We start from the raw sequence: 19,956 nt of genomic DNA, 5'->3' as shown, positions 1-19,956 counted from the left end.
ACTGTTTTGTTATGTGATTTATGAAATCCCTATTACTAATGTTCAACAGGAGAGGGTTTGTAGGAGTGGTAGCATCCTCTCCTGGAACAGCTAGCACTGTTGGGAACAAACCAGCAAACTTTCTAGTTCACAACCTCTTCAGAAGGTGCTGGTCAGGGGAAATGCATAGTACTGGGCTGCCAGGTCAGTGTGCAGATGCCTAGCTGGAGAATGCTGCTGCTGCTGCTTCACAGTAGACATGAGCAGAAGCTTAAGAGATGCTTAATTTAGAGGAAAAAATACTATTCTAACATTTTATTAATAGGAGTGTTCTATTTGTGTTTTTTCCCCAACCTTGCAATTATTAAGGCTGGCATAAGGATATATTCACCTGCAATTGCATATCAACAAAACCACCCATGTAAGGTGTAGGCTGTGCTTCAGATGTACAAAATCAAGTGTCTGTCAAAATGTACCCTGATTTATTGGTGGCAGAACATCCATGGCTAAAAATATTTTTTTAACGAAGACATCAGAAGCTATTTGCTGGGAGCTTGTGGATCAAGATAAGCAGTTTTTGCTGGATTCCAGCACTAGAAAATCTGTAATAACATAACCTCATGTAATAAGTTTTCTTTGAAATGTGTGTACTAAAAAACTGGTTTTTGGGATGTACAGAATATAGTCATGTACATGAAAGGAAATGCTACTTCATCAGCTTGAGCTGTCTCTTAAGTGTAGGGAAGTCCTTGCTTGGTGCCAGGGAGATTTTGGCAACTACAGATTTACTTCGGTTCAGATACAGACTGTTAGTCATAGTTTTCTCTCCCTTCTCAGAGAACTTGTATGTTCATTTCTGTGTTTGTTTTGTCTCAGTCAGCTGTAAACTAAAATGAATGTTTCCAAAATTCATGCATCCATCTATTTCGATGCCAGGATGGATTGTTAGATACTTTGATCTAATTTTCTGCCAGAGTTTCAGACAAAAAACCATACAATCCTGATTTGAAGATACTAGGTAGATCCTTTGCTTCTTTTGGTAGTTTACTTCATACGTGAATAACTTTGGTATTGTAAAAAGTATTTTAAAAAAATAATCATTATTTCTAATTTGAATATATCTGGCTTTTGATTGTGGCAGTACTGATAAATTAAAATACCCTGCAATCCTTTCTGTTTCCCCCCTGTGAAGATGCTTAAGCGCTGCAATCAAGTGTTTCAGCCTTCTTTCTATAATCTGAAGAGACTCAGTGAACTAAACTAACGAATTACAGTGTAATAGTGATTCCTGCTTTTCTGTCCAAAATTCCTGCCCTACAGGTATTTTTTGGTGTAGCAGGTTCATGTATCGGCAGGTTGAAGAGTTATGTGGGGACTTTTTGTATCCAGTTATGGTACCCACTTTCTGAACTGCGCATTTGATGCTTCAGGAATGCCAAACTTATATCCCCAAGATGTTCCTCCATCTCACTAGAAAAGAGCCTGAGAATGAATCCTCTGGATTTCAGCCTCTCATTTAGGTAGTGTTAGTCCTTGTTTTGTTCTTTCTGCTCTTTTTCACATTCTCAGGATTGCCTTTGTGGGAGCTGCTTGCTGTCCTGTGTGCGTTGTACAGGGTATACACGGGGAGACTCAGCTCCTAGTTATGCCACCTGCACTGGGTGCCTAACACAAGGTGATATGACTGCCCTGGCAGAGCTAATTAGAGCCACAGTAGTAGCTACTGTACACAGTGAGACAAGGCATGTTAAATGTGCTTTGTTCTGCACATGTAACAGCGCAATTTCTGGTTCACAGCACAACCTCAGATGGAGGGTGTTTCTCTTAAAGAATGCTTTTCTTTTGAAGGTTGTCAAAATAAAAAACAGGCCCAAAGTTAAGCACCCTCTGGAGAGGACACAGTACCCTTTTTAGGCAGCATGAGATTCATAACTGTGCCAGGGTAAAACAAAGTGCTTAAGACATCTTAAATCAGCTCTAGACAAGTGCCAGGCAGCTTTCAAGAGGATTAATGTACAAACCAATAGGAGGTAAATGCCTTGAAATTCTGCTAGAGAAGAATCAAGTATAAACACTCTGAGGTACACTTAAAACTTGCCTTACCATTTTGTGATTAATTCAATTTTAAGTTGTAACTCCAATTTTTGGACTCAATGACCAAAGCAAAACATTCCTTTTCCTTCTAGGCTTTATTAGAGATTTATTTGTAATAGTGTAATACTTTCTGTACTATCTTAATCTTTACAAACTCTTGCACAACAGAATCCTCTAAATTCTACCTATCAATAAAGGGTTATGTTCTATCATTGAACTATAAGACAGTTATATGTTCTTATCTGTAAGAATTCTAGTAAATCTAACCTTTTCTCTCAGTCATTATAAAAGAAGCCTTCAGGATGATTGTCCTTTCTGATTCCACTAAAGGAAGCAGAATAACTATACTGTTATAACAGATATGGTATATAATAAAAGTTTATACAGGGCTTTAAAGCAAAAGGCAAACAGCTACATACACTAGAAAGCCATTTTCCAGGTTTTATTAAAACCCACCTATGTTTTCTGTCAACACTACTGGGAAGTATTCTTTATGTACAGTTTTCTGGTACATCTAGACATGCTATATAAACTGCAAAGTACAGATTTCACACGTATTTTGAAATGGATAGTATGCTATCTAGCCATAAATAATATTTTCTTATATAAGATGACAAATGTTGCATCAATTTATTTGTAAAGTTTAATGGCTGTGTGTGATGCTGTTAGCAACAATTTTGGCAAATTTACCATTACAGTGTTAACTACTACTGCACAACTGCCTAAAACAGTGCAAGCCTCTGTACTCTTATCAAAGATTATAGTTGCTATTGGATTATGCTAAAATTTTGTAGGGTCTGGGCGAGGGTAGCTTCCAAATGGCTGTGGCTTCTTTACTTTTTACCTTTCTATTAGCACTGAACACAAAAATTTCACAAAAAACATCACAGTATTCTTCACAGAAAACCTTTCCATTTGGACAAAACCTGTATTTGGTCTAGGGTAGTGCTGGTAATATTCTGTATGCAAGGCAGAGCCATCAGGTGGGGTCTCTGAGAATTTGGGCATTATGGGCACAAAGCAAAACTTTTCAGTAGTGTCCCTGCAACAAGTGGACTATAAGAACTACTTCTCTTGATGTTCCCTTGCTCCAAAGGGTAAACTGAGTCTCACCTAGACCAATATGAAACTACAATACTGCTGCATCAATCTAGCTATACTGGCTAGCAACACCCTTCCTTCATTTTCTGTCCAACTACTCTCCCTCTTTAGTGGGAATTACTCAAAAAATTGTATTTAAGTTTGAAACCTGAGCTTTATGTTTGTTCTTATTTAGTGGACTATTTTCCTAATAGGCTTCAAGCAATGAAGCAAATTTTCCCCTCAGCCTAAGCTGTCCATTACATACTTTATCACTGCCATTCTGCACAGGGCCTCCTGGCTTGAAATGCCATAGAAGAATGTGAAAATGACCTCAGGGCCCATCATAGCTCACTGCCAAGATGAAGCAGAGGCCTATCAACAGTTTGAAGCAAAATGCTGCTTGTTTCATCACAGTGCAAACTTTTGCTAGGGCAGGTTGTGGGGCAATTTTGTTCACATTACTCAGACCTTATGCTAAATCAGTGTGGCTGAGCTTGGTATTTTCAACTTATCACACAGCTATTTTTTGGTTTTTGTACTTCTAACCAGCTTTTAAACACATAACACCTCATGACAGTAAAACAGTATTTAGAAGGAAAAATTTAGGTGATCTTTAAGATGTCCAAATCTCTTAATTTAGGGTTACAGACAGTGATTTTTGTCGTCAGCCTCTATATGCATCAATGAAGGATTAACCTGCAATTAAGGAATAGCCTAGTAACTGTTTTCTGTCACTATCTTTTAGGGAAGAGTCAAGGGACAGAGAGTAACCGATGCTAGCTATATTACTACAACCACCAATATCAAAAGTTCAAAACCCATGGGTTAGGCCCCCAAATAATTTAAAATGTCTTAAAGATCTTCTAGTCCAATCCTTTTATTTGCCTGCTGGCTTTTAGTTGTGTACTTGCTTTGCATTTTCCCAGCTGCTCTACTCTTTAGCCTTGAGAGCTAGAAAGCCATTCTTGTCTAATCATTTGTCTCTATGAAACTGTGAGAGTAAAAAGCACTTCTTAAAATAGTACTTTTTTTATTGCTTGAGCCCTACATAGTAGAATGCCGAGGTCATAGTCTAACTCATACAGAGTAAATTAATTTTGTGTAATAATCACCATCATCCATGTAAGTCCTGACATTTTGCTTATTAGGTAAAGTACTGAGCTATTGCACTGAGTGAAGATCAGTTATTAGTTAGTGGAAGACTTCTATATCAGTTTAGTTTGCATAGTTTTTTATTACTTTGTTTTTCTTCTCACATAATTCTTAGTCTGGAAATTCTGTCTACTTAGGAGTCCTTAAGAGAGAGACGTCTGTTATTTGGGTTGAAATCCTGGCTCTGGTGACGTCAATGGAAAAAAACCACCCATTGACTTCAGCTGGGTCAGGATTTCTCCCTTGTGGTTTACAGATCTATTGATTTTAACTAAGGCTGCAGAGCCATACATAAATTAGAAAGAAACTGCAGAAAAGGAGCAAATAGTCAAACTCTTCCCCAAAACAAAATCCTGGAGTGTCTCTGGTCTCACCAACACCTGCCTCATGATCTCATGGACACATCTGCATTTCTCTTTAGAGAGGAGACAAAAGCACTGCACAGCACAAGCTATTCCTTAGTTTTGTGATAAATCTTATTTATAAGATGCCTATTTACAGCTATTTACAGGTTTTGACCTTTCTTCCAGCATCAGTCTCATTGGACATCAGTAGACAGGTACAGTCCTGCATGCTGACAAAGAATCATGTAGTAAAGACACTTTTGAGTAGCTTCTAAGCTGTGAACTTGATGTTTTGATAACAATTGACCTTGAACTTTCTAATATCATAGTTAGTCCAATATACTTAATTGTCCTTGCTCACTGAAACTTTTTGCTTTCTGTTACTGGTGGTGTGAAATACTGATGCTTCTGCCAAGAAGGCAAGGCACTGAGACCTGCTGGAAGGCGGGTTACATTAATGTTGAAGAAAAGAAAAAAAAAATATCATGGCTCTATTGTAGAATGGTAGTGAATGGTGTATCTCCATTTTAATCTGTACTCATTTAAAAAATGGTGTGTTCAGAGGGTAACATCTTGTTATCAGTGGATTGCCTCCTTGCTATCATTGTGGCCATGCTGACAAGTGAGCTCCTTGATGCCAGATAGGCATCGCTAAAAGCTGCCACTCCTATAAGGTCCTAAGAAATGAAATGAATCAGGAAATCCAAGAAAGGTCTGTTTAGGAACAATCATTGCTATTACTGGGCAGCTCTGTATTTGAAAGTCATGAGACACTCTGCTAGGTCATCCAGTGTTATTTTTTTTTCTATAACTGCAGTAGGTTGCTGTTACATTGATTACCAGGTTAGGATCTACTAAGATCTATGAGGATCTACTGCTCCACCTTGTGGTCTGAAAAAAGTTTTCCGTTATTCTACTCCGTAGAATGGTGTGTCAGAAAAAGTCCAGCCTCTCCCCCTTTTTTTATTAAACTGGAATTTGACCGGAATCAGTATCATACTTTTCCCCGAGATATGGATCTTAAGGGCAAGTAATGTGTTGTCACCTTTGGCATGCTTCAGGATAGACATTGCAAGAGGTGTTTGATTACAGAAGACAAAAAGAGAGAAATAGAAATAAAAAATCAGTGAAGAGTGCTATTCAGTACATGTAGTTCAGAAGGTGCAGAATAAATTATAAATAGCTAGCAAAAAATAAGATACACACTACTCAGCTGCTTTTTTCAGTATGTATGCTAGGCCCATGGTAACAGCTTGTTTGTATGGTCAGTGAGGCAATCAGATAGGGTGTATTCTTCCATGCTGCCGATGGGCCAGAAAATCAGCAGCTTCCCACAGTTCTGCGGAGTTCAGTAAAGATGAATACTATGCAATTACCCGGCCACAATCCTTCCTGTACATCAATGCCACAGAAGCTGTTTCTCAAACTAACAAGAGTGCTATAGCACGACAGGGCTTTTTACTCACTCCGTCACTAATTGCAGTGCTTGGAAATCATACAGTATTTTTTTCCAGCTCTAAAATAAAGACTGTAAAGGAGTAATATTCTTCTGGTGTTGAAATCGCAACTCCTGTGTACTTCAGTGGGGTGGGATCAAACCAGTACTGCTCTTCTGATGCTGGGTTTGTTCTAGGGAAACAGTTTATATCAAAGCTGTCCAAGAAAGGCTTTATATTTGTGTAGTGTAACACCGCCAGTCTGGGAGCATTGGATCCTATTTTGGACACTTAAATTAGCATATATTCTTAAACAATAGTAATAGTCAAGCAATAGCAGCAGTTAATGTATTAAGAGCACAGCTTCTGCAGTCACTTGTGCTTTTGGAAGTGAGTGGTTGTGCTCATAAAGCCTTAAAGAGTAGGAGCACTGGAAAAATTACCATCTTCTATAAAAAGGCTTATTGTATAATAAGGGCAGCTTGTCTTACTGCATACCAGCAATCGGAACGCTTGTCATAAAAAACATTTATGGACTGGCAAGAGAGAACTGCCTGCCTAATCCTGTCCAAGTTTTGTTTAGTAATATGTTATCACGGAATTCCGGGCACTGGAAAGTTGGTAGTGTGCTTTGGATGAATATAAGTGTAAAGAACTGCTGACAGTTTCTGTTTCTGAATGGTAGACCCCAGTTTGCAAAGTGGTGTAATGTGCTGTCACCTTTGTCATGCTTCAGGAAAGAGATTGCAAAACTTGTTTAAATAGAGAATAGGGGAAAGGAGAAGGAAGAGTGAAAATAAACCAAAGGATAGCTTTGACAAGTAGTTAGAGGTTCTTTCCTATGGTCTTCGTGAAGAATAATATGTCACAAGGCAAGGAACTTAACTGTTTCCCTTCCATTCCCCCCCTCCCATCGCCTTCCCCCTTCTTTATGGATTAAAGGTTTCAAAATCTGTATGGCAAAAATGAAGATGTTGAATCTATACAGAAGTTAAGATGCTGAATTATACTACAGTTATCTCTCCAGAATTTCCATGAGAACAGGGATTATTCAGCATTACTGGGGGTCTAGGCACTTTTGGTGCTGATTTCCTGAAGGACTCGGATATCCATCTTTAGGAAGTCAAGTTTGGAGCGTCAGTAAAGCCTTTCATTTGAAACTATTCTGACTTGGCACAAGTGCATAGGATCTGTGCAATTAGGATGAAATCTTGCCATGAAAGCTTCGAGACTTAACTTGGAGGCAGGGAGAAGAAAAGGGGAAGATTAAGGAGTTGTAGTTGGAGGAGGGAATTACAGGTTGTCAAGATACGGGTTACAGGCAACTAACATGAATCCTTTGTCTTCAGATGCCCTGAGGAAGGGAAACTGAAGGTTTATAATCAGTGTGATATTCCTGGAATCTTAACATACTCTTCATTGAAACTGGATTGGGGCAGTGGAGTTGGCCTGAGTACAACTTATTTCAACTTTAAGAATAATAATTTCTTGTTGTCACATTTCAAGTCAAGAAGTCAAGAGTCAGTTGCAAGATCTCCCCAAAATCATTATCATGGTTTTGTATATTTTATATGAAGAATATATACAGAGAGAACAGAAAGTACTAAGAGCAAGATAGTAGTGAAAGATCTAGAACTGTATTACAAAGACATTTCATTTAAATTTGTCTCCTGCCTCCTGAATTACAGTATTTTAATATAAATACATCTCTATGTATAGATTTTATTTGGTTATGGTTTATTATTTTGTAATAGTGCTGAGAGCAGTTAGGTGCATCATCATCTAATAATTACAGCATATGTAAATGCTATGGAGTTTACAGTGCAAACTGATATTAGAGCGCCATACTACAGTTCTTAACTTTAATCAATTGGTTAATCTGGGACAAAGGCTTTAGAACTGGGAGTTGCTGATGTGCTTCTGAATAGACATAGCAAAAATGAAGGCATGAGCTATTTGATACTGCTCCTCAGAACTGCTCAAAATGCTTTAAACCATTTGTTTCCATTTTAATTCACAGCAGGAGGTTCAGTAATTTGTGGACTGATTTTAATCATCATTTCCCTCACAGCATATCTAAACACTCACTAAAGCTGTATGTTCCCTCTGATCTTATGTGTAAGTAGTTGTATTAGCATTCTGTTTCATATTGGTGTAAGTATGAGGAGGAATGTATCTGTCTTGAAATAAGGTATTTAGACCACTGGAGCTGTATTCACGTATTCACTGAACTCACAGACAAGTTTGTGATATTTCGCCAAAAGATGAAAGGGCAATTCTGCCCCAAAACCATGTAGACCACGTCTCAGTCTCCTTACAGATATTTTGGTTTGTTCAGTAAAGAAGGGCTGTTGCCTGCTACACTGCTAATATGGCCTTTCTATTTTCCATTGCTCTCAGCGAATTTAATAAAGAACTTAAAAAGATGTTAGTGAGAAAACAGACTAGAAACAGATGAAACTTAAGTGCCCACTATTTCAGCTTGAATGAGTATCCAAAACCTGAGATCCCTCACCAAACGATAAGAAACTCCTGTACCTGCTTTAATAGGTGTTAATATGAACGTAGAAGGCTTCCTAATGCGACTTTCAGAAACGTGACCTCCAGGAGGGATATATATCCTATTGGAATGGCTTTCTAGGGATATTTCAGTACTTCAGTTTCTTGGCAGAATTCAGAAGGGCTTACAGGAATGAAGGTGGGGAGGGGGGAAGAGACCTTAAGCAGAGATTTTAAATTTCCAAACAACGGAACTAAGTTTACTACTTGATGTCTCTTCTGCCTCCTACTTTAGAATAAAGTGCCTCTGAGTGTTCATCAAAATGTGTTCATTCAGCGTGCTTAGAAAGAGGTATCTTTGCTTTTGTCGGAAGTGCTCATTTGGTCCACACCAGCTTTTTTATTGTCTTGGTAACATGGAGCAGCAGAAGTGGAAAACCAGTTTTGATGATTGACTGGAGCACCCTTTAGATCAGTTCTGAATGTTTGCCCAGCATTGATCACAGGATGGTCCTTTTAAGGTGTAACATCAAGCTAAATACTATGAATCTTGTCTAGAACCTTTCTATGCTTCTGTATCTCTAGAACCTTTGTAAAATTGTCAATCTAAGGGCTGCTAGAATTATTGAGGGACAAATAACTTCTCTGCTCAACCAGGTATTTAGCTGAGAGTCCGTACAGCGTACCACTTGTACACTATTTCATGGTATCTTACTCCAGAGTCAGAAACTAGAATTTTAGAATTGATGAAAGATTTGGGTGACACCGATTCAGTTCTTCCTTATCAACTGTTCATAATGCTTCATATATAGTAGGTGTATGACATAGTAACCTATAACCCTGCAGACATTACAGTTCTGAAGATTTATTTTGTGGAGGCACGCAGAGGGGAACAGGGAATTTCAGAGAAGCAGCTGGCAACTGGCATGTGAGCTACAATGCTGGTGAGCCTAGGTGAATCTATGCTCTGTTTATACCAGATGATTACTGGCTGATCAAGGCAAGGAGAGAGAAGTGATGAAGTCACGTGGGAAAGGGAAGAGAGCAACTGTGAGCTGGCCACTGAATCCAGCTCTGGGGAAGGAGATACTGGCACACCACACAATTGAACGTTGTCCACAATGTCACACGATGCCCAAAGCTCATGGCCACAGTGTGGAGATCAGCATAACAGTTTAACCTGTCTAAGGTCACTGGTTCAATGTGCTAACAGGAATTGAAAACTCCTTATTAGGAAACCAAAATCACTAGATTTGCATCAAAGCTTTGATTGATTGATGAGTCAAACTCTTGGCGTAGGCTTTGCAGTGAGATTACTTCAAAGTTGATTTATTATTATCATTATCAATGCTATTTTGGATTGCCTGATATTACAAGGCAAAGGTCATCCACCTTTGAAGTGTGAAGTGCCAGATTATATTCTTTCTCCAAACAATGATTACATTTGGTGGCAGACACTTGGCAAAACACAGGGGGCAGAGCCTAATAGAAAGGCAAGGTGCTGCTGGTCAGCATCATAGCTTGTCTTTGGTGAGGCAGAGTGCTAGCCAGGCTCACAGCTCTGGGGAAGGTGATACTTTCACAGGTGTCATTCTCAATGTGTGACAGCTCTTGGCTCCTGGCTTTGTGCTGGCCCTGTTTGGGGATACTCGGACTTGGTTGTATGCTGACTTTGGTAGCTGTGCTGTGGATTGCTCAGTCTTGCATTACAGCTTATGGAAGTATGAATAGGAAAGGAAGCATTAGGATAAATTGTAAGATACTTCTGTCTTAAAGTGTATTGATTGCTGGCAAGCTGTTCTTTGAAGCAGACAATTTCTTCTAGAAATACTGTGGTCTAAAAACACTTAAAATAATGCTTCAGAGGAGATTAGAAGTGTATATTATGATGGCTAGAGAACTGTTAAAATATTTATCTGCAGCTATTCATAAATTCATGAAAAGCTTAATCTGATTCTTATGATATGGTAAGTCTCCAGTGACTAATCCGACAATTACATGCTTCTTAATAAGTAGTCTGAACATGACTGACCTTGCAAATACTTTGGCTCACAAAAAAAGTACTTTATGCTGGTAAATTCTTTTTCCACAAATTTCAGTGGGAAATACTACATTTACCTATGACTATGGAGGAAAATGAAACAAAAATGAACGTTAATACTAAAAGTATCATGTAAAAAGACTACAGTAGCTTTGTTAACTAAGACTGAGCATCATCCTCCCCCACTGTGAGCTCATCAGTTAATCATACTAGGCATTACTCAACTTCATTTGGCATCAGTAAAATTTTAGATGTAATCCAAATATCAGGGTAAATCTTTCCCTACGTTGATAAGAGTCTAATTTTAATACTTATTCTTTAATTCAGCATAATGTCTTAGAGAACTGGGGAGCACTTACAAGGTTGGATGTGCTATAAGGACTTGTTTTGAGTACATTGATGTTGACCACTTACAGAGTTATACAGCTAGGGAGTCTCTTTTTAAAAAAGAAAAATGGGCTCTTGCCAGAAATGTTATAGTGAGGATATAGCACTTGTGAGAATAGCCAGTAGAAATGATTGTATTTGATGATTTCTCCAATGACATGCCCTGTTCCTTGAAACTCTCGCAAATGAACTGCACGAAAAGTATTTGATTTGCTGCAAACAGTGCTTTTCCTTTGTGCTGTGAGCAGCAGTCAAATACATGTAAGTTGTGGTGTTTATTGATCAGCCAAACTGACAAGGTGATGTTTGAGAATTGCCCCTTCTGGAGTGTTGCCTTATCTACTTAATGAGAGCTTGCGGAATATCACCATCCGTACAGAGCCTCCCTATCATTTCATAAACTAGTTCAGAGCACGTAGTGGGCATATCCTGCTTTCACAAAGTCAGTGAGGGCAAGATCTCGTCCAGTCTGTTCATACTAAACTGTCCTGAAGGTTTTCTGTGGCCTGTTTCATACTATAATACAGCCACTGGATCTGTCTCTGCCCTTGTAAGGCAGGCAAATCCTATGGAACTGATACAAAAAATAAATGCTCTAGCTTTTTAGGTCTTACTAAAGATTGGGGATTTTTTTTTTTTAATAGCAGAAGAATGTTTCCAAAAACCACAGTTGTTCATAGAAGGGTTACATTCTGCCATCTATCTTTGTGCAGAAGTCCCATTGGGGTCTCTCAGCAGGCTACTCCCAAAACACAGATGTTTCTGGCTATTCATTCAGCATTTTAGTGCTGCTGGATGCTTCTTACTCTCTAGCTTTTTGTTACTGGGAGCTTGTTAAAATACAAATAGGATTTTTGTTAAGACTGCTGTCTCCAAAGTTACCTAACATAAAAAAAGTCTATATAACTACCACTGGGTGGTGTATGCCTCATGGAAGTAAATCTCACTGAAGTAAACTATCCGAGTTTTGTATGTGTGGAACTTCCAGATCTAACCCAAAAGCTTGTATGTCTAGTTTTTAATCAGGAATTTCCCCTGAAGTTTATCAGAGAAAGAAACTCAAGGATTTGGCTAGTAAGAAAGTGGGGGTGTATATGCATCCATGTCCTTGTAAAATTCAACTTTGAATGAGGGAATACAGTGTATATTTATACTTTCCTTCTGAATTCCTGTAGGTTCTCAGGCTTTATTGAGAACCACCTATTTTTACAAGCATGGAAAGGCCCTTAGTGTGTCTGCTGGCATCTTAAATTAATCATAGCCAGTCTTAGGAACATAACAGTCCACACGTCACCCACATCACTTTTTTCAGATGTGAAGGGGGATGCCATTTTCTACCACTTCCATGTCCTTGATGCTGTTGTTCAACATCTAAGAGCATTTTAGAACCTTTGTGGGTGTAGATTTTGGAAGGATAACACAATTTCTTTTTGCTAGATAGCACAAGCTATGCTAAAAACAAATGTTAAAATACTTTAGTGGTTTAGGACTTACGGCATTGCAACATGCTTCCTTTTCACTGCCTATTTTGTACCAATCTGTTGAAGACACACAAGTTCATAATCCACATTTGACTATCTTTGTCTAAAGTCAGCTCTAGTTAAATTGCAGAGGCTGAGTAATTGCTGAGGCTTTCAGAATAAAGAGAAACTGAGGGAGGAGGAGGAAAGGAAACCTTTTTCCTTCCTCTGATTTACTTTATACACACTATCCAATTCAAGTTTAATCTGCTTTGGTTTTTTCCCCCCTTTATCTAGTTAGCTCTTTATAGATATCAAAAGGCAAATTGTAACCCTATTATGAGCATCTTGTAAAACTTTTTTTTAAGAGCAAATCTGAACATGCTATACAAGTATAGAAACACCAGCTGATTTTGTCTCTTTAGCTTGCTCAGCAATCCAGCAAAACTACTAAGATAATGAAATTAAATTTTCTCCATGTCTATTAGTATCTTTATTTTTATTATATCTTCTGTATGGAGATATGTAAGCCAGCAGTTCTATGAAACCCATTGGATTATTCTTCTGAGGTAGCAAAACTTGCTTTAGTGCTAGAAAGGTTCCCTCCATCAGTAGCAGTGTGGAGAAAAAGAAAATGTTTAAGAATATCTGTAATTTAAGACTGGAAAGATCACAATGAAATCCAATGATATCCCAAAGCTCTGCCCATTGCCTCCTGTTCTTTGGTCTTGTAGGAAAATTTACCCATAGAGGAAACAAGCTCCCAAACCCAGTTTGAAAGAGAGAGGGGACTGAGTTGGCTTGAAACTCAGTATACTATTAGAGCCTGAATCTCATACAGGAGTTTCTACTAAATGAAATTGATATATATGTCCAACTTGGGAGGCAATAAATGGAAAGTTTTTAAGGTACCATAGAGACAATTGTTATAAAGAGAAGGAAGAGGGCTGTTAACCAGTCCCTGGCTGTATTGTCATTGCCTACTTCTCAGCACAGGGTCTATCCTGGAAATTCTATCATGACAGAATACTATTAGCTGATATGCTGATGGCCATACTCTATCAAACAGCATAGAAAAAGAAAAATAATCTCAATATCTAGATATGATTGAACTTCATTAAGCCAAACACCATCAAACTGTAAAAATTAGTTTGTCCCCCTATTAGCCACAGCCGATGTGTCTTTGTCCAGGTTAGCTAGCTGTGGTCCTCCATGAGAACACCTCCTTAGAAAAAGCCATCGGGGTTATCCCATCTTTCATTTTATGGTAACATAAGTCTTTTAAGCACCAGTAAAGGATGTTGTGATATTATGTATGTGTTCAAAAATGGCATCCTAGGTGTTGATTGAGATGCTTCATACTGCCATATATTCTCTATTGAAGAGCAGAGTAAACAAGTGTTTATAATCTCTGTATCAGTAAGCAGTTCTCAGTCATTCTGTAGACTTTGATAGCATCGGGTCTCTCTATCTTTGCTTGTAAAGGTCTGATTTCACTTTGATGGTATGGGAGAATTGGTGCAAACTTTTCACTGAAAGGTGGCTCTTGTAGCTGTGAAGTAGTTAGCTTTCTCTCCACTGCAATTTGGAAGTATTTGAATCAAAGATGCTAATGAAGACCCAGGCTTCTCTAGCTGAACTGATCTAAGATAATACATGGAGACTAAACAAAATGCAAGAGAGTTGCAGATTGTTTCCTCCTGTGCCTGAGCTAGCAGCAAATTAGAAATGAAGCAGGTTAGGAAATCAAGTCACCCAAAATATGGTAGAAAAGAGTTCAAGCACTCTGGGTGTCACCTTGTGCAGTGTGAGATAGGGGAATATATATCTTTCCCTAAAAATTGCCAGATGACCTGGAGATCTGGCCGTGGTGCGTATGTACTGAGTGGCATGAATGATGCTGCTGCTACACCTGCACCTGACACCACAGAAGCCTGCTGGGTTCATGATGCATTGTGCTGCTGTAGTGTGAATTGCTAGAATTATTTTTGGACATCATGAAATAAGGATGGAGGTTATTTTTCAGTACTAACTACTTTCTTCAGCCTGTCTGGGTGGTAAGCAGAGAGATTTTCTCATTTCCTTCAGAAGTTTGGGAGGTACCGAACTAGACCAAGTGTTTCAGTAACAGCCCTTTCTATTACGCTATTAAGTTCCAAGGATAGGTGTAATTCCATGTTAACTGATAGGGATTTTCCCATCCTGCATTCCTCTTTTCACAGGAAGCAAGTATTTTATGCTACAAGCGTGAACCATTAGCCTTTATCACCAGGCAACCACATTATCAAGACATACATAACTATCTTACAGAACATGCTTTCTATCTAGCAGTTCTTCTATCTGTATCATTCACCATTCACACAAACAGTCCTCCATCTGCTAGGCTGGGTCTGTTCTTCCTATGTGTGATTTGAAAGCACCCCAGGCACCTGCCCGGCTTGCAGATGGTGTTACTCCATCACAGTGTGGAGTCATCACTGACAACACAGCGTATTTCAGGAAGATGAAAGGGGACAATGGAGTTAAGGTCTTACTGAAGATGTGCCAGACAATCTGAGCTAACTGTAGTTATTGTGTGTAATTTTTTTTGTGTTGCTGTCATTGCCAAACTGTGCAGGAGGTGAGGTTTTGTTTGTAACAAGTCTTCTACCTACTTTGGAGGGGGGGATAACCCCAAACTGCAGAATAGAGGGCAGAAATCCTGATCCCACGTTAAAACTGCCCCCAAGAAACCTTTCAATGGTCCGGCACTAACTTTTCTAGATGCTGTTTTTCTGCTCAAGTGTTTTTCGTTTAGTTTGGTTTTTTTCCCCCTCTCTTGACGCTATTTTTTGCGAACGAAAAAAAGTGCTACGCAGGCTGAAGTGGCAGCAGAAGGCAAATACGCCCGTGCTCAAAACTAAGTTCAACTCCGAGGGGTGTGCGAGCAATCCTTACCGTGAAGGATTTGAGCGGCACTGCGGGGAGCGGCGCCCCGTGTGCTCTCGGGGCCCGGAGCCGCGGCGGGTGCCCCGCTCGCCGGGACGCGCGGTGCCGGCTGGCGAAGGGAGGAGCGGGAGAGCGCTGGGGCAGAGCGGCAGTGCCGCCGCTCCTCCCTTCGCCATCCGGCACCGCTCCCGGGCGCAGCGGGATAAAGCCTCGGCTCTTGGCTTTTACCCCTGACGCTCCGGGAAGAAGGAGAGGATGCCGCCCTTGCGGCGGTGCGGCTTTAGGGTTTGGGGCCGGGGAGAAAGACCTCGCAAGCGGTGCTCTTACCCCCTCCATTTTTGTAGCAGAGGTAGGGAAATCGCCAGACGTTGGCCAGGTCCACGGCGAAGCCGATGACGGAGAGGAGGAAGTCGATCTTCTTGCCCCAGGTCTCCCTGTCCTGGGCGCCGTAGTGCGGCGCGGGGGCGGCGGGCAGGAGGTTGCTGCTGGTGTACTGGACCCCGTTGTGCTCCTTCACCAGGATCAGCTCCACGTCCTTCCTCGGGGGCGGCGGCCCCGCGCGCTCCGGCAAGGGGGCCACCACCGACACTTTGCGGTCGGGCTGGATCTGTTTGTTCATCCTTGCCTTAAACATCCAGAGAGAGCGAGCTGAGGAGGGGGAGCGGGCGAGGCGGGGTGTGGGAGCGCAGATAACGGAAGTGCACTTCCCGCTGGAGGCGACTCCGCGCTCCAGCCCGCCGGTGTCAGCGCGGCAGGAGCGAGGCACGGCCGTAATAAGAGCCATGCAAATGAGGCGGGAGAGGGGGGACCGCGGCGCCCGCGCCCGCCGGGGTGCCCCCGGGGAGCGGGGCTTCCCGCGCCCTTCCTCCGCGGGGGAGCGGCCGGCAGCCGGGCGCGGCGCCGCTGCTCGCAGCCTGCCGAGCCGCGGGCGCACCTGGGACACTCCGGTCGCCGGCGGAGACCGAGCTGGAGCCTCCCGACCCGCGCTGTGAGCCGGCTGAGCCAGGGAGAGCGGCGCCGGCCGGAGACCCGCACCGTCCGGCCCCGCGCAGCCCCGGCGCTGCAGCTTGTCCGCCGGCGGCAGTTTCACCTTAGCGTTAGGCAATTAGGGCTCGTCCTGCCGCAGACTACGGGGCGCTCGGAGCTGTTCCTTCCCGCGAGGCGACATACGCGTCCCCGGTCAAGCACTCTGAAAGTGCCGTTAGCAGGCAACAGGTAGAGCTAATTTGAATTGCCCACTTCCCTTCTTTCCCGGCCGAGCTGCAGTCCAGAGGCAGCTTTCCCCTGTCTGCTAGCGTGGCTTTAGTTAAACGGTAAAATTTGGCTTTTGACATCAGAACGTGGTGGGGTGCAGGTTGAATGGCAAAGCTGGACACTGCTTATACTACCAAGCCAGGATTGATGGGTGCTCGACTTTGTCTTTCCTGGAAAGAATAGGGCCGGTGGGATTCAGTTGTCAGGTCGAAGTATTTGCAGGACATTAACTATTTGCTGCTATTCTAAATGGGGACCTGGGTCTTTTAGGTGTAAAATGAGCAAAGAATTAGCTGGCAGAGCAACAGCGATTGGTGCCAGGAGTTGGCTAAATATTGCTGCAGAAAGGGGTTTTCAGGGGCTCTTCCTGTTACAGCTGTGAGCCGTAACTGTATGTTCTGTGTCTGTTTAGGGAATAAAATTTGAGCACAAAAAGCAGAAACTGGCTTTCCCCTCCCTGATGTTAAATAGCTTCCCTTCCACCTGACATTGATGAGAATAGGTCAGATGGCAGAGGATTCTTGGTGGTGTTACAGCCTACTGTTCTTAGTCACTCTGCTAGGACTCATAATGCAGTATTATAATTGTAATATACGAAGAGGAGCTAGTCAGAGTTTGCAAGGAATACCAGGAATGTGAAAAAGAATCCCAACTCCAAGTTAAAGCTTGCATATTGGCATCTTCCTCTCTTCAGGCCACAGACTACAAAGATGCTAGGAAGACAGCTACTGACAATTTGCAGATTTTCTGCCTTCACAAAAAGCTTTCAGTTCTAGCTCCAAGATCCAAGCTGTGACTTGGATCCTAAAACCCTCATCTGGGTGAAGTATTTTAGCAGTGGCTATACAGTTTCAAAGCAATTGCATGCTTAGAACGTGCAGCTCGCATGCTCTTTTTCTGTTACTCCGTGGTTTCCTGCCCTCATCTTCTCTGAATACACCACATAAACCCGCTTTCTCTCTTCTTTTTGATAGTTCATGCCATACGTGCTGCAAGTACTTCCCCTGTGCACAGTCATTACATAGTACCCTATAAATACTCACTGTTTGCCCATGCAGTACAACCCACGTTTTTACGCTCATGTGGAGCTACGCTGCTGCCTACTCCTCATACCATCCATCAGTCACTGCCACCAAATGCATCAAATACATACCCGTGTTATAGGCAGTGCCCCCAAATATGCCCACACTCCCCTGTGTTTCAGTGAGCCTGCACACCCATTCTCCCATAGCAAATAAAGGACAAGCTCTGCTCTGGGCATGAGGAGAGCCTCCACTCCCAACTGCAGAGCCCTGAAGCCATCTTGCTGACAGACTCACCAGGTAGCACTGGGGATGTCTCTGTCCCATTCCCTGGTACCTATGGGGAGGGGGAAGATGACTGAAGGGGGATTCCTTCTTCTTGGTTCCACCACTCTGGGACTGCAGTCTCTCTGGGAGCCGAAGCTGTACCCTTGCCAGTAAGGAGCTTTTTAAACCTGGTTCTCCTCTCTCCACGTGACTATTACTGCCTTAATAATCTGCACAGACTTCCTATGCCAGACAACAGCACTCACATATTGCTTCTGGAAAAATAAGGCTTTGCAAAGGAACACCCTTTTCCCCACAAGGTCTCAATTAGCTGAGCTTGATCATGATGTCTATGGTGGGAGGAATCTAGAAAGCCCCCACTTATTTCCTAAGAGAATTAAGTAACTGTGCATATATATATGCCTTTAGTTCTTGCATGGAAAGTGTGCACAATCTAGTTAATGTAATATCTGCTGCACCCTCAAGGTAAGAAAGTCCGCAATTGGATTTTATAAAAAAGTTGCTTAATCTTGAATCTGTCTGGATCTTGTTATGCCTAATGGAGCCTGACAGCGGGTAGAGTTGAAGTCAGAGAAGTATTGTATTTAGAAACCTCAATGGAGCCAGGCAAGATGGCAGACTGTTAGTGATATTCCACTGTTGACTGGCAAATAGGCTATAGTTTACCTTAGAAAATAGTTGAGTGTTGCTAGGTTAGTCTTCAATTATTCAAATTCTTGTCTATCATTCTCTTTGCAATGTATAGGAGAATATACCGCATACTGTAACAGTAAGCTGGGATTGTCGCTCTCATGTTAGTGTCTATGAAGAAAAAAACACCCCAATGAACAACAATTTAGCATGTGCTTCCAGCTGTCTGTTTGCTGCTAGTGTGAAGGCTTATTGTGCTTGTTGGCAGCAGGGTTTGAATTCTCCTCCTTCGGCAGCACAGCCCTCTGTCACTGATATTACAGAACTACAGGAGCTGGCTACTGTCCGTCCTATGAACCAGCTTTTGAGAAGGGCTGCATCAAATGGCGTTCGAATATGTTGGAACTCACACTTCACTGCTGGTGCATCTGAAAGAGTCTTGCTTCATGTTATGTCTGATACACTTGATGAAAGAGCTTGGCAGTTGAGCCAAACAAAACAGTGACTGAGGGGGGATATGATTGCTTTATAAATAAATTGAGGTAACTGTCACTGAGAAAAAAACCCAACCACAGCATTTAAACCAAAGGACAGAAGAATAATGATAAATTTAGTTGGAAAATGAGAAGAAGAGTTCTAACCATCAAAGCAGTGAATACAGTGGGAACTAAAGATCTGGGTTTAGGATATTGTTTTATGAACAAGGTTGTGTGATGAAGTTGCTTGTGAGCTGGGATTTGGACTTGAAGACCCAGGACATCACTTTCTTATTATAATCCAATATATAATGAAAGGAGAGAAAAGGGGCAGGAGATATATACACCAACTATTCAATTTTACGTCCTGGTACATCCACAGAAGCTCTCAGCTTGTTCTGGCCTTGGGGCTCACCAGCACTGAAAGACTAAACATTTTTCAAATGAAGTGCATAAAGTGAATGAAGTTAGGTTTGGTTATTCTGTGATAAAAGAAACACGGGGAATAGCCAGTTGCTGTAGGAACTGGAAACAAAGTAGACAGCAGCCTTCTGCTGAATCAATGTTAAAACAATTTCACACTGATAGGAACATGGCAGTGGCAGGGGTGTCCATCTTTCTAGGTTAGCAGCTAAAGGTACTACGCTGTAGACTGTATCAAACACCTTTTGATGACAGATATATTGGCTCCAGCTTCTTGCACTGTTATGACTGGGTCGGGCAGATTTGCTTCATAGTATCTCTAAAATCATATTGCCATTCCAAAAGTAGTGTTTACTTAGTATTCAAACACTTTGTGTTGTATTGTTAGCAGGCTGTTGTCATAGTATCTCTTCCCTAGAGCCAAAGAAATGCATCTCTTGCACTGAGAGGGCCCATTTGG

The 19,956-nt window shown here is 41.5% G+C and overlaps 1 protein-coding gene across 5 annotated transcripts in view; it reads right to left on the bottom strand.

The window, feature by feature from the left end:
- The window catches only part of SLC6A2 (solute carrier family 6 member 2), a 77,482-nt gene extending 61,357 nt beyond the window's left edge, over nt 1-16,125 (bottom strand). For all 5 annotated transcript variants that reach the window (XM_054840973.1, XM_054840974.1, XM_054840976.1 and 2 more), the window contains exon 1: nt 15,731-16,125. In XM_054840973.1, coding sequence (XP_054696948.1) covers nt 15,731-16,037 — 307 coding nt within the window. In that variant the 5' untranslated portion in view covers nt 16,038-16,125. The remainder of the gene's footprint in view (nt 1-15,730) is intronic.
- Nucleotides 16,126-19,956: the final 3,831 nt, after the last annotated feature.

Source organism: Grus americana, chromosome 13 (genome assembly GCF_028858705.1).
Source record: "Grus americana isolate bGruAme1 chromosome 13, bGruAme1.mat, whole genome shotgun sequence".
Taxonomy (NCBI): Eukaryota; Metazoa; Chordata; class Aves; order Gruiformes; family Gruidae; genus Grus; species Grus americana.
The sequence above is the reverse complement of the archived record's forward strand: the minus strand, read 5'-3'. Positions and strand labels throughout refer to the sequence as shown.